Below are 12331 nucleotides of genomic sequence, written 5' to 3'. Positions count from 1 at the left end.
CTCTTGGGTATCCGAGGAGCGGTGTGAACGCCAAATACTGACCTTTAGATAAACGTAAAGAACCTAAAGCGAGCGCAGCCTGCCCTTGGGCCGGCTGCACTTCCGGGGACCTCCTAGTGACGTCAGCCCTCCGCCTGCGTGCTGTTGCCCCAGCTGAGACTCATCATCTGTCCAGCCAAGTTCATAAAGCACCTGGGAAGACCAAAAGCTGCGCGCTTTCTGTATTTTTTTTTGGTGGTAAAAGTCAGTGGGGTACTGTGTTGAAAAGGCGCCTGTTCGTCTTCGCCTTTCCTGGGTTTGTTCTGTGAAACCAGGTTCTCATGTTTGGAAATGAGGGCAACAATTAGCCAACTGTTGCTGTCTCTTCTGCTGCTGGTTTCCCACTTACAGCGGGGTAGGTTCTCCAGCTTTTATTTAAACCAATATAAAGTACTGCAAGTTGAAGTGCAGTTTTTATTCGAAGTGGGACCCTGCTTGTGACCATGATTATGAAAGTAGCAAAATTGTTTATTTTACTCCGAGTGGTGTTTATTCACTGAACTCTGGTCTGCCGCTAATTGTGTAGGTTTCAAATGTTTCTTGAGTTAAACTTTCTTCGACTCCGTGGCGCGTGCAGCGCCCCAGTTCTTCGCTTCTTCCAGTACAAATCATTTTTTCCAGGTCTTTTTCAGTTGAAGAGACTGAGACTTCGACCAACTCGAAATGCATTACACTTCACTGTTAAACAAACAAAAAACTGAGGACTGGAGCTTTGCGGCTCGGGGTCATCTTGTAGCCCCCCACTCTTCATGCTTGATGGTGCTGGGTGTGGGGCACCTTCAACCATCCCTGGTTTTTCCCCCTCAACAGCCCAATGCATTTTGGCAGCTGTGAGTCCGTTTTTAATCGAGGGCGAAATTTTAAATATGCATGCATCTAGTCTCTTTCCTGGATCTCCGGTGAATGTTTTTATGCAAGATATGCCATTATGTGAACATTTCTTGTGAGATACTGATCAACAGCATTTCACTGCGTTTGTTTAATGTCTCAAAATTTCCATGTAATGACTCCCCATCAGGCACGCAAATTGTTCGAATCTTAGGTTTGCTGTTGTGATCATGGTTTTTGACATGGCAGCATGTAAAGGGGTGCTGGCTGGGATTGACTGGAGTTGGTCTTGGCATGAAGCCGCTTGGAAGGTGTGAAGTTTCTCTTGTACAGTGGTTCGTTCCAGACCCCCACGGTTGTTCCCTATGGGGTTGAGTGGTGCTGGTTCTTTCTTTAGAATCTCGAATTGCAGTTCTGTCTTTCCTGGGTGGGAGTGTGTAAATATCTCCTGCTATTGTTAGATGTGAGTTGCTTTATTTTTCAGCCACACGAAGAAATGGTAATCACTATTGTCAGCTCTCCTCCAAGGCGGCTATTGACACCCAAGAATCTTAACAGTTTCAAATAGTTCTGGAAAACAACAAGAAGAACCAAAGTAAATGATCGGGTTAACAGAGTGAGCCATTCAGTGGCTTAGACAACTCTAATGAGTATGGAACCAACACAGGGGGACACAACCTGCACACACATGCAAAGAAAGTGAGTTGGAGTGAGTTACGGTACACGTAAGGAAGGCATGCGGGGAATGGAACCAATGGATTTGTTGGTTGTGCTGGCTATCCAACTACTCAAAACATGTCAACCGCTTTGCTCTAAGGATTGGTACAATGTATGTGACTTACTTTTCTAAAGAACTTGAACTTTAAACCCATTTCTCTTCAGCCCTCTTCCCCCCCCCCCCCCAACACCTTTCAAACAGACTACCGTATGTTGACACGTGGGTGTGCGGGGTAGAGGTCACCAAATGACTGCCATGTTCAAGGATACAGTCCTCGAGTTCAGGGCTTTCACATAACAAACTACCATATTCTAGGAATTGTAGGGTCAAGTCACACTTTTTGGTTTGATTGAACTAAAAAACTATTTGTGAAAGAAATGCACTGTAGGCTAGGTTAAGCCAATATTTTTAGTTGTGATGTGTTTAAATAAGGGAAAATGCCTCTACGGTTCTACATTATGCTAATTTGAAGATGCATGATAAAATCGAAAAAGCTTGTGTGAACCACCAATGTCTTCAATTCACCAAATGTTTGCTTTGGAAAAATCCGACTAAGCGTGTCAGGGTTGATTGAACAAAGAAGTACGTTCTGAGAGTTGTAGCCTTGGTTTGCTTCAGCTGGCACAATTTTCTCTTAAAGGACAAAAGGGGACTTTAAAAAGGGGTCCTGGTGACTGAGACACGTGAACTCATTACAGAGCTGTCCAGTGTCGGTTGTGTGCCGATAAAGTCCACATTTTCAGGAGAGTGAAAATCTACTGAAATGCATTCAAATTTCTGCGGTGAAAAATCCCTCTGCATAGGCATTTTCCTTTTAGTAAGGAGGTAAAAAGTCACTGGGTAACTCGCAAGATAGAGCCTCTACTAAAATGAACTCTGCCCCAGGCAGCATCTTAATCTGTTAATGACTGGTTTCACCACCTTGGTTGGCACCAGTGGTTCGCCTTACATCCTCCTGTTTTGTACACACCTCCCCTCTCCTACCATGTTTGAAGTTCCATTCATGGTACTTTAGTCTGGGCGCATGGCCCACCACCAGTGCTTAATTCCTGCCAGTGTGTGGGCACCAGGACTTCTCATCACCACACATCAACCTAAGCAAGAAAGGTAGAAACGATCAGAATAGATATATATGAACCTGGCAACAAAGAGAAAATGCAGGGGTGAACAAGAACCTGCCACAGGCAGATAAACAGGACGTGTTGAGTGGCTGAAGGGGTGAAATCAAAACGAGGCAGACTCTGTACTCAGCAACCCAGGCATTTGGTAATACTGGTGACTCTTCCACAACCTTTTGAATCCTCACTTTTTACAAATTTCCCTTGAACCTCAAAGGCGAATGCAGTGCACCCTCCTATTTTTTGTTTTCAACCAAAATTCCTGCTGTTCTGTATCGCTATTTCACGTTCTTAAAATATCTGGCAAGTGAATGCGAAACCATGTTCTATTAATTGAATACTGCCCTGAATATCATTGCACTCCATACAGCTATGATAAAAAAAAATAGTTTCTGGCCATGTAATCAGAAGAATATTAATCTTAAATATGGTATTAATAAAGTAACGAGCATTGACCAAGCCAATATGTCTGACTTTAAATACTAAAATAACACGAACAGTTCCACACAGGATTTGTGTCAATTCCCTGTGTAACCTGCACGACACCACGGGCTGGCAGAATAAGAGGGCAAAGTCATTGCTGCAGAGTTGAGGAATAGTCTGTCTGTGCAGTTCTGTATTGACATGCATAGGAACACTAAATCAAAAACCTTTGCTCATGTCAATGCTTGTCCGTTTTTGTCCATGAAGTATCTTAAGTGCAACGGGTACATCCAGACATGGGTCGTGGGTTCTCTGTGTCATAAGACTCTAGTTGTTCCTCAGTGATTATGACCCAACAGGCTGAAAATGGTCCGGTGTGACTTGTTCTCCCATTCGGAGATTCAGATGAAGCGTGGCTTGGAAGTTTGGATTCGGCTGGTTCCATGAAGACCTCTCGAAGATTGATTTTCATTTGTGATCCCGGTCTGTAGTGGTACAGTGTGCACCAATGGTCTGGGATGCCAATTAGCATTACCACCAGTAACTGAGAATAATTCAGAATTCCACTAATCAATGTTCCTTCCCGTAATAGTACAACTGTAGTAGTTGCTGTTATCCCTACTTTGGTGGCCCTTGGTATTATCTCTGCACTCGTGACACCTGCTATGGCTGATGTATGTGTTGCTGCTATAGTGTTTGGTCAGTTGTATTCTCCTTGCCTGTTTGGCAGAGATGTTGCTGTCCCTGTTGTAGTGACTGTTGTGGTTGCTGCCATTGTCACTGCTGTGGTAGCAAACGTGGTACCTGCTATGACTGCAACTGTGGTCTTGCTGTATTTCTTTTACTTTTGTAGTAGCTGTTGATATTGTGGCAGTGGCTGTGATCCCTCCTGTGGTACATGCTATTGTTGCTTCTCTGGTTGATGCTTTAGTCACTACTCTGGTCGCTGCCTCGGTGGCAGCTGTGTTCCCTGCTGTCATTACAGCTGTAGTTTTAACAGTGGTGCATAGTGGAAATGGCTGTGGTTGCTGCTGTTGATATGCCTGTCTTTGCTGTTACAACAGTAACGCACCATTATATCTGTTCCTTGTGCTGATAGATGGACTCTGCTGTAGTTCCTGCTATGGTTGCTGTTGTGGCTACCTTTACATCTGCTGTGGTGGGAGCTGTTTGTTGCTGTTGTAGCTCTGTTGTCATGGAGGCTGTGGCAGCTACTGTAGTCTTGTTGCAGGGATTCTGCTTAGAAACAGACCTGTGCCTGGGACCACAGAATGTCAGTATGTAGGCACTGAGTAACCATACCACATCAGTACCTATGAGCCCCAGCCCAGACTAGCTCATAGTGCTTTCCCTGCCCTCCTAACCTTCTTAGAGTGACAGGTAACTTAGCACCCCAGAACGCAACACTCTAGTCCCCTCTGGGAACCATGGAAACAGATCATCGACTTCTGTTTTCTCAATCATGTATTTCCATATTAAACCAAAAAGACACAAGTTTACAACATTTATTGAAAGTTATTGTGCTCTATTATAAAACGTCTGCGCTGCAACTAGAAAACATATGCATCCCAACAGCGTGAGGAGCATTACAAGAAAACTATAAACAATAAGTTCTACCATGATGAATCATTTACCTGCCTCAGCCCACCCCCACTATAGATTATAGATATCTTGGTTTAGTGGATCGCTCTCTCGTCGGGACCCTTGCTCTGCTGGAATATCTTCTTTCTGTTTTCAAAATGGCACATCTCTGTGCTTGTTACAAAGTGTCTTCTTGAAAGCACTAGATGTGAAAGTATGTTGTGTCTAATTGCCAAGCTGTTTGCTAACCCATCACAAGAAGACTGGGCACCGAGTTGCTTGACTATGTACAAGATGTTCAGATAGTCTGAAACAATAACAAAAACATTGCAGTGCTTTTCTAAATGTGGTACAAAAATAAACATGGCAAGCGTAACGTGTGCAAGGCAAAGCAGCCTGAATGTTTAAGGACACAAGAATACCACCAATTTAAGTGGCCCTTAAAGGAAACACACAACAGTCTCTTCCACAGTTATAGATGTGGTGGAAACGTTTGTCACAGCTGCAGTCCATACTGTGCTTGAAGCTGTTGTTGTTGTTCCTGAGGTAGTGACAGTGGTCACAGCTGTGACTTTGTTGTTGATCTGGTGGTAGGTGTGGTTGCTGCTGCTGTAACCTCTGCTGTGGTAATGTGACTACTATTCTGGTCACTGCAGTGGTAGCAGCTTTGGTTATTCCAGTGGACCCTTCTGCCATTACTAGAATGGGCAATGCTGTGCTCACTTGAGTACTCCCAGCTGTGCTTTCGGTTATTGTAAAATCTATGCCAAGACAACTTAGCATGAGGGCTTTGTATTCTCTTAAATGTCCCAAAATTGAATCCCAGTATAGATTGGACCCTCCGATTTTGTCAAAAGGGCTCAAAAGGGATTCTTGTGTTTTATAAAGGTTTAACTCTGGGAGCCTTTTCTCCCTCTCCATATAAAATAACTCTTACTCCCTCTATTGAGGATTTCTTAGGTTGCTTGTTTTAACATGCAGAAACATCAAGCTACTTATGAAGCTATGCTATTAAGTTTCCTGCTCTGATCACTCCCTTTTTAGATTTCATATAAGGGTGAGAGTTCTGAAGGAAGTGACCTGATTAGGGCCACCCGGGTCACTCAAGACCACCTCTCAGCCTTCAAAACAATTGAAAAGTTGGTCAGACAGTGAGAGTACGAACCAAGTATATGTTTATTCAGATACACTCGAACGGAGCCTCATCTGCCCAGTCGCTTAGGGGGAAATCGGAAAACATGGTGATACATTATGTACGGTTCAGAACCAAAAAAGGCATGCCCAGACTGGAAATTTCCAGACAGCGGCCGCTACACAAAGGAGGTACAGAAGGATTAGTTTTGATCCTGAGACCGGGCACACTGCCTTTATGACAAGGTTGTTCTGCCTGCACCCATCGCTGGAGTAGTGGGAGCAGGCTTCTATCTAGTGGGTAAGGTATGCGCTAATAAGAACAGTGTATTCATTAGTACAGAGAGGCCCAACCTTGAAGAAAACAAGAATTACCAAAGCTGCTTATCAGAGACGGAGAGAGACTAGTTTCAATCATGACTCAAAATGACGGCCAAACATAAAATAGTGTTGCGAATGCTAACTTATGCAAACAATGTATGTAAACGAGACAGCTAAGATATTTTAGTCTAACAGACCCTCCTTTTAGCAGAGGCTAACAATTTTATGCTACTATCAAGAAACGTATAACATATTGCAGGGATAAGAAACATCACTATAAACTTGTGCGTACATAATTAGTATTCAAAGATACTCTTGTCGATCTGCATCATGTCCTCAATGTCTTACATGTTCGCAGCACTAGGATTATTAACCTATCCCTACAGACTGCTGTCGTTCCGAGGAGCTGGAAACAGGCTAAGCTCCTACCACTCTTGAAAAAACCTTCCTTCGACCCGACAAAGCTTGTCAGCTATCGCCCTATCTCTCTTCTTCCAGCTATGTCAAGTCTGTGAGAAGGTGGTCCTTCAACAGCTGGAGACCTATGTGGAAACATCTGGTCTTCTCCATCCGGCGCAGTCTGGGTTCAAGGCATCCTACTCGACAGACTGCATTGGTGGAAATGACTGAGGCAATTCGGGAGTGCCTAGACGCGGGCGGCAGAGCGGCCCTGATTTTACTCGACCTCTCTGCTGCCTTCGATACGGTGCCCCACCAATTGCTTCTTGCTCGCCTCTCTAATATTGGCATTGCTGGCCCTGCTTAGGACTGGATGAAATCCTTCCTGGAAGAGCGGACCCAGCAGGTATGGATTCCTCCTTTCTCCTCTACTGCCAAGAAGATGTCTACTGGTGTCCCTCAGGGCTTTACCTTGAGCCCTCTGCTTTTTAATATCTATCTGACCCTCTGATTTTTCTGGCTGAGGGGTTGGGTGCAAAAATAATTGCATATGCTGATGACACCCAGCTTCTATTTACTTGGAGGGATCTGTCAACAGAGACTGCCCAGAACTGCCTCTCTGCTGTGTTTAGGTGGTTGGCCTCCGCCCAATTGAAATGCAACGAGGATAAGTCTGAGGTTCTATTATATGGTTGATTTCCATCCGCCTTTAGAGTATCTTTATGGCCTCTTGACTTTCCTCGACCTAATTCTGAGGCTGCCCCAGCAAAAAACTTGGGGATTTGGTTTGAAGAGGACTTACGGTTTACGCAACAAATCAAGAAACTCTCTGGAATGTGTTTTGGCACCCTCAAGTCTTTAAGAAGGTTCCTCCCTTTGTTGCCGAGGTCAGCTAAGAAAATGGTTGTTATTGCTCTCATCCTCTCTCGTCTTGACTATACCAATGCTCTGTATGTGGGGATTCCGGGATACCTACTTAAAAAGCTACTGACTAGTCAGAATACTGCTGCCAGACTTCTGTTTAACATCTCTGGAAGATCTAGCGTAAAAAAGTATTTACGCGATTTGCATTGGCAACCTGTTGCCCAGAGAGTGCAATTCAAAGCTCTTACCTTGGCGCATAGAGCGCTGCATGATCTTGGACCTATGTATATTCGGAAGCGATTTGCTTTCTGTGTCCCGAATAGAGCGTTGCGGTCACAGATGGTGATTCCACGCTTCCGCAGGACTCGGCTGGGAGGCCAGTCTCTGTCAAAACAGCTATGGCATGGAACGCCCTGCCTCAGGAACTACAGAATATCCAGGATCTCAGACTTTTTAAAAAAACATTGAAAACCTTCCTTTTTCCGGAGTCGTGCTAATGCTTTTCTTCATAGGGTCACCTTTATTTTGCTCGCCAGGACACTCTTGAGTATTTGTGCGCTGTATAAGTTCATTATAACATAACACTAGTACTGATGGACTGATATTTTCTGTTTAGGGGTGAGAACATTTACACAATAGGTGCAACAAGCCGGGAGACAGTGTATACAGAGGCAACATGTAAAAATATTACTAGCAACCATAATCAAAAAGATGAGGATCTTCAACCCTATGATCGCATATTCCAAAACCACCCTGACAGTCCAAGTACCCGTGTCTTGGTGTATTTCAGCTGATATCCTATGTAATCTCTGTATGGCTGAATAAACATTTGGAGCATTATCAGTTATGTAAACGCAACAGCTGCTGCCGATGACGTGACAAGCCCCTCCCCGATCTGCAAGGATAACGTCTAGCACCATCCTGTTCTGTAAAGTGACTAATCTCATAGCCTGGAGCTCAGCAGTGATTTTTCGTTATCCCAGCAGTTGCATTAATAACCCCCTCCACAACTCTTGTTAGCCCACAAAGTTGAAGACTATTGGCCATGGGTAGAAGACCCTTTATGGCATCCTCAAACTGTTGTGCTGTGGTATCTGTCTGATCTATAACCTCTGTGTCAATAACCCTCCTGACTCTGGGCACGTATCTACTCCTACGCTGCAGCTGATGATCTTTATGATAATTGGATGGAGCAACATACACCGGGGGAAGGAGGAAAGAGAGAACATCTGCCTGACCATCCCCTCAGAAGCCAGACACGAGCCTGGGATCCACAGACAAAATAGACATTAGGGGTTAGGACCAAGGGCAGACTATTAATCGTTCACAGCCTGTAGGTGAAATTGCATTTACTCTCCCCCACTTTTACCTCCCCAGACCCCTGGACACAGAAACTAGCTGTTGTGTTGGCCACGGACACAGGCATCGGTTTGTCCTTCGTAATATTGTGAGTTTGGAAAGATTGAAAATACTCCGAGGTATTGAACCTCTGGAAATGAGCCATTTTCAATCAAAGCCATCTTTCGTTCTTCACTTTTTGGTATGTGCTCATACAGGAGTTCTGGGACATTGTACTGGAAATCCCTTGTTCTACCTGTCCCATGGGAGTAAACCTGTGATGAAAACATAAATACTCTACCACAGTGCGAGAATTGGCAGGTTTCATATCCAGAGTAGAGAGTTGGAAATGGTAGTGCACCATAATGAACAATTCAAACCAACATTCACAGCTACCAATATGACAATGGCAGAGATAACAAATTGTCGCTCTTATGAGTGACTGAAGGGAGTAACCTACAAACCCAACAATTAGTTGTATTGGAGACATTATGAGCTTGATGCACCATTTGTATAAAAACATTACCTGTGTAGGACAACCTATGTATTACTTTGTGTGGAGCCAAAGTAACAAAAATGTGCTCAGTGGGAGTGGGCGTTGTACCAACCAAGGAATGTACAGGATAGGTCTCCTCTAGAAACCAGGATATTCCAAGTATTGTTATTAGCGTAATCACAACAATCAATATGCAAACTATTTTACTCTTTGTTGACCAACCCCACGCTAAACGCGGTGCTGCAAATCGCTGTGCATCCTCCTCAATAGGTCGACCAAACAGATGCATTATGAAGCAAGAAAAGAAATGCAATAAAACTGATAGTAAAGGTAAGTGTTCCGAGTCAGTCAGCGCCTCACTGGTACAGGCTCCTGTTGTTCATCAACGTTGGTGCTCTTGAGCATGGGTGGTGGAGCTTGCTCAGTCCTAAGCTCTCGATGAATCCCACGTCACGCAGGATAATGTACCCCCTTTTTAGGGAGCACATTCAATTTATCCTGTCCAATGTCGTAACAGTGCACCAATCTCACGACACCCTAAACTAACACCGTTGGTACTATAGCAAAGTACACCCTGGCTTACACAGTCCATCCCTAACTAATCTGACTTCTCTTTTGGCGCACCATTCCTCAGCCGAGGGCGCAGATTGTACCTGGTAACTCCAGGCACAGAGAGGCCAACAAATAGGGCCTCCTTAATGGCTCTAATTTCTGGGGCGACCGCTGCATTTAGTGCATCATCATTATCTGCATCCGTTTGGGTCCACGTTAATTTTGCGGCTCTGAAGGGACAAACTGAGGCACCTTTTCATACTCTGTGTCCCCAACACCATACCTCACCCACTGATCATAGGGTAAGGGTATCCTGCGGCAGCGACTGGCATGAATCCAGTTCTTTCGGCTGGCGACCTTCACAGCTGTTTGACTAGCAAGGAGGACCTGGTTGGGTCCCTTCCAGCAAGGCTCCAAACTCTTCTCCCGGTGGAAGTTCTTCACTAGAACGAAGTCTCCAGGCCGAATATCATGTCCGGGCCCCTCTGGTATGGGTGGAAGGGACTCATGGACCTGTTGGTGAATAGAAAGCAAATTTTCAGTTAACTGGCACAGATAATCTGTCAACAATGGATACTCAATATCAGAAAATCTACGAGGGCGTGGGATGCCCCGGACATTTGCCGGGCGTCCAAACACTACCTCCTAGGATGAAAATCCTGTTCTAGAATGTGCTGTCGTTCTTGTCAAGAGCTCATGGTAAAGCATCTGGCCACTGTAACCCTGTTGTCTCCTGAATATTTGCCAATTTCAGTTTGCGAGTACCATTGTACTTCTCAACCAAACCTGCTGACTGCGGGTTGTTTGCAGCATGAAACTTGTTTTATGTGCAAACCGTCACAAATTAGCTGTTTGACCTTGACTTCCATTATCACTCCAGATCAAACCGGGCAAGCCGAAACGAGTGAAGTACTCCTTCAGGAGTACCTTTGCAGTATCAATGGCTGTATTATCTTTAGTGGGATAAGCCTCAACCGATTTACTGAATGCACAGACAACCACCAACATGTACTTCAAGTTATTGACCCTGTCCAGTTCAATGTAATCTAATTGAAGGACCTCAAAAGGGAAAGTAGGTGGTGTAAAATTACCGGCTGGTGTTGGGGTACCTTTTCTAGGATTGTGCATCATGCACACCATGCAATACTTTACTAAATGTGCAGCAGTTTTGGAGATGTTATCATTCTGCTATACGAGGTCTATCAACTTGCAAATACCCTTAGCACTGATATGGGCTGGACCATGGGCTATCGAGACTACAGGAAGAACATATGCATTTGGCAATATCCATCTTTGCTTCCCTGACTTGTCAATCCAACATCCCTCATCGTTCAATCGTGCTGTACTTTCTTGCCACACTGCCTTCCTCCACTGTGGCCTTACTCTGTATTTCCTTCACATTCTCAAGTGTGTCCTCAAATATGGTGACCTTGGGCGCCCACCTAGCGGGACCTGCTATGAACATTTCTTGTCATCCTAATCCTGGCTGTTTCCTTAGCTGTCTGGTCTGCAAAAGTGTCCCCTTTACCCACATCGTAAGTAACTTTACTATGGGCTCTGCACTTCACTGTTGCTAATTTCTTAGGAAGTGTCTAAGCGGACAGAAGCCTATATATAAGATGACTGCGCTGAATCTTTGTTCCCTGGGAAGTAAGGAACCCTCTCTCTGCCCAGAGCCGCCCGAAATGATGGGCTACTCCAAAGGCGTGTACTGGCTGTCAGTATAAATATTAACAACTAGTCTCACTCAACTTGCAGGCTCATATTAGGGCAACGAGCTCTGCAGCTTGGGCCGATTGATGGAGAACTAGAGATGTCTCGACTACTGTACACAGCGCTGTAATAGCGTACACAGCAGTTGTAGTGCCATCTCATAATTTAAAGCAAGAGCCATCGACATATAGTTCCCCTTGGGGGTTAGATACGGGAACATCAGTCATCTCTTCTTCTGTCTGGAAGATACAATTATGTATGTCAATCTCCTCATTCTCAGAAGGGAGAAGTAGTAACGTTGCTGGATTCAGAGTGGCACACCCTTTGATCGTAATACGTCTGTCGAACAACGTTAACTCATAAACTGTCAGATGTGCACTGGTGAGGTGCTGTCTGTCTTATTCAAAAGTGTGCCCACAGCATGGGGTACCATGACTGAGATCAGAATCAAGTACGAGTATCGAGACATCCGCAGCTGCAATCACTCTTAGACAGCTCGGGTGGGCTCGTGTGACCGGGTCAAGCACAGCAGAGAAATAAGGACACGGCTGTTGTTTATCTCCAAAATTTTGTGTTGAAACCGCGCACAACCAGCTGTCTCATGGACCTATAATACAAATGGCTTGCTATAGTTAGGCGTGTCAAGCACTGGAGATGAACAAAGCGCACTTTTTAATTGCTCAAAAGATTGCTGCCATTCAGGTGTCCAAGGCAGGTGCTCATGCACATCTTTAGTATCTTTAGTAGTCCAAGCAAGCAGGAGTTTGGTTAGTAGGGAGTAATTTGGAATCCACTGGCGACAGTAGGAAG

General features: G+C 44.8%; 1 protein-coding gene across 3 annotated transcripts in view; it reads left to right on the top strand.

Moving 5' to 3' along the window:
- Nucleotides 1–203: 203 nt before the first annotated feature.
- Nucleotides 204–12331, top strand: part of OVCH1 (ovochymase 1) — a 1142331-nt gene continuing 1130203 nt past the window's right edge. For all 3 annotated transcript variants that reach the window (XM_085652349.1, XM_085652348.1, XM_085652347.1), the window contains exon 1: nt 204–394. In XM_085652349.1, coding sequence (XP_085508475.1) covers nt 331–394 — 64 coding nt within the window. In that variant the 5' untranslated portion in view covers nt 204–330. The remainder of the gene's footprint in view (nt 395–12331) is intronic.

Source organism: Triturus cristatus, chromosome 4_1 (genome assembly GCF_964204655.1).
Source record: "Triturus cristatus chromosome 4_1, aTriCri1.1, whole genome shotgun sequence".
Lineage (NCBI taxonomy): Eukaryota > Metazoa > Chordata > Amphibia > Caudata > Salamandridae > Triturus > Triturus cristatus.
The sequence above is the reverse complement of the archived record's forward strand: the minus strand, read 5'-3'. Positions and strand labels throughout refer to the sequence as shown.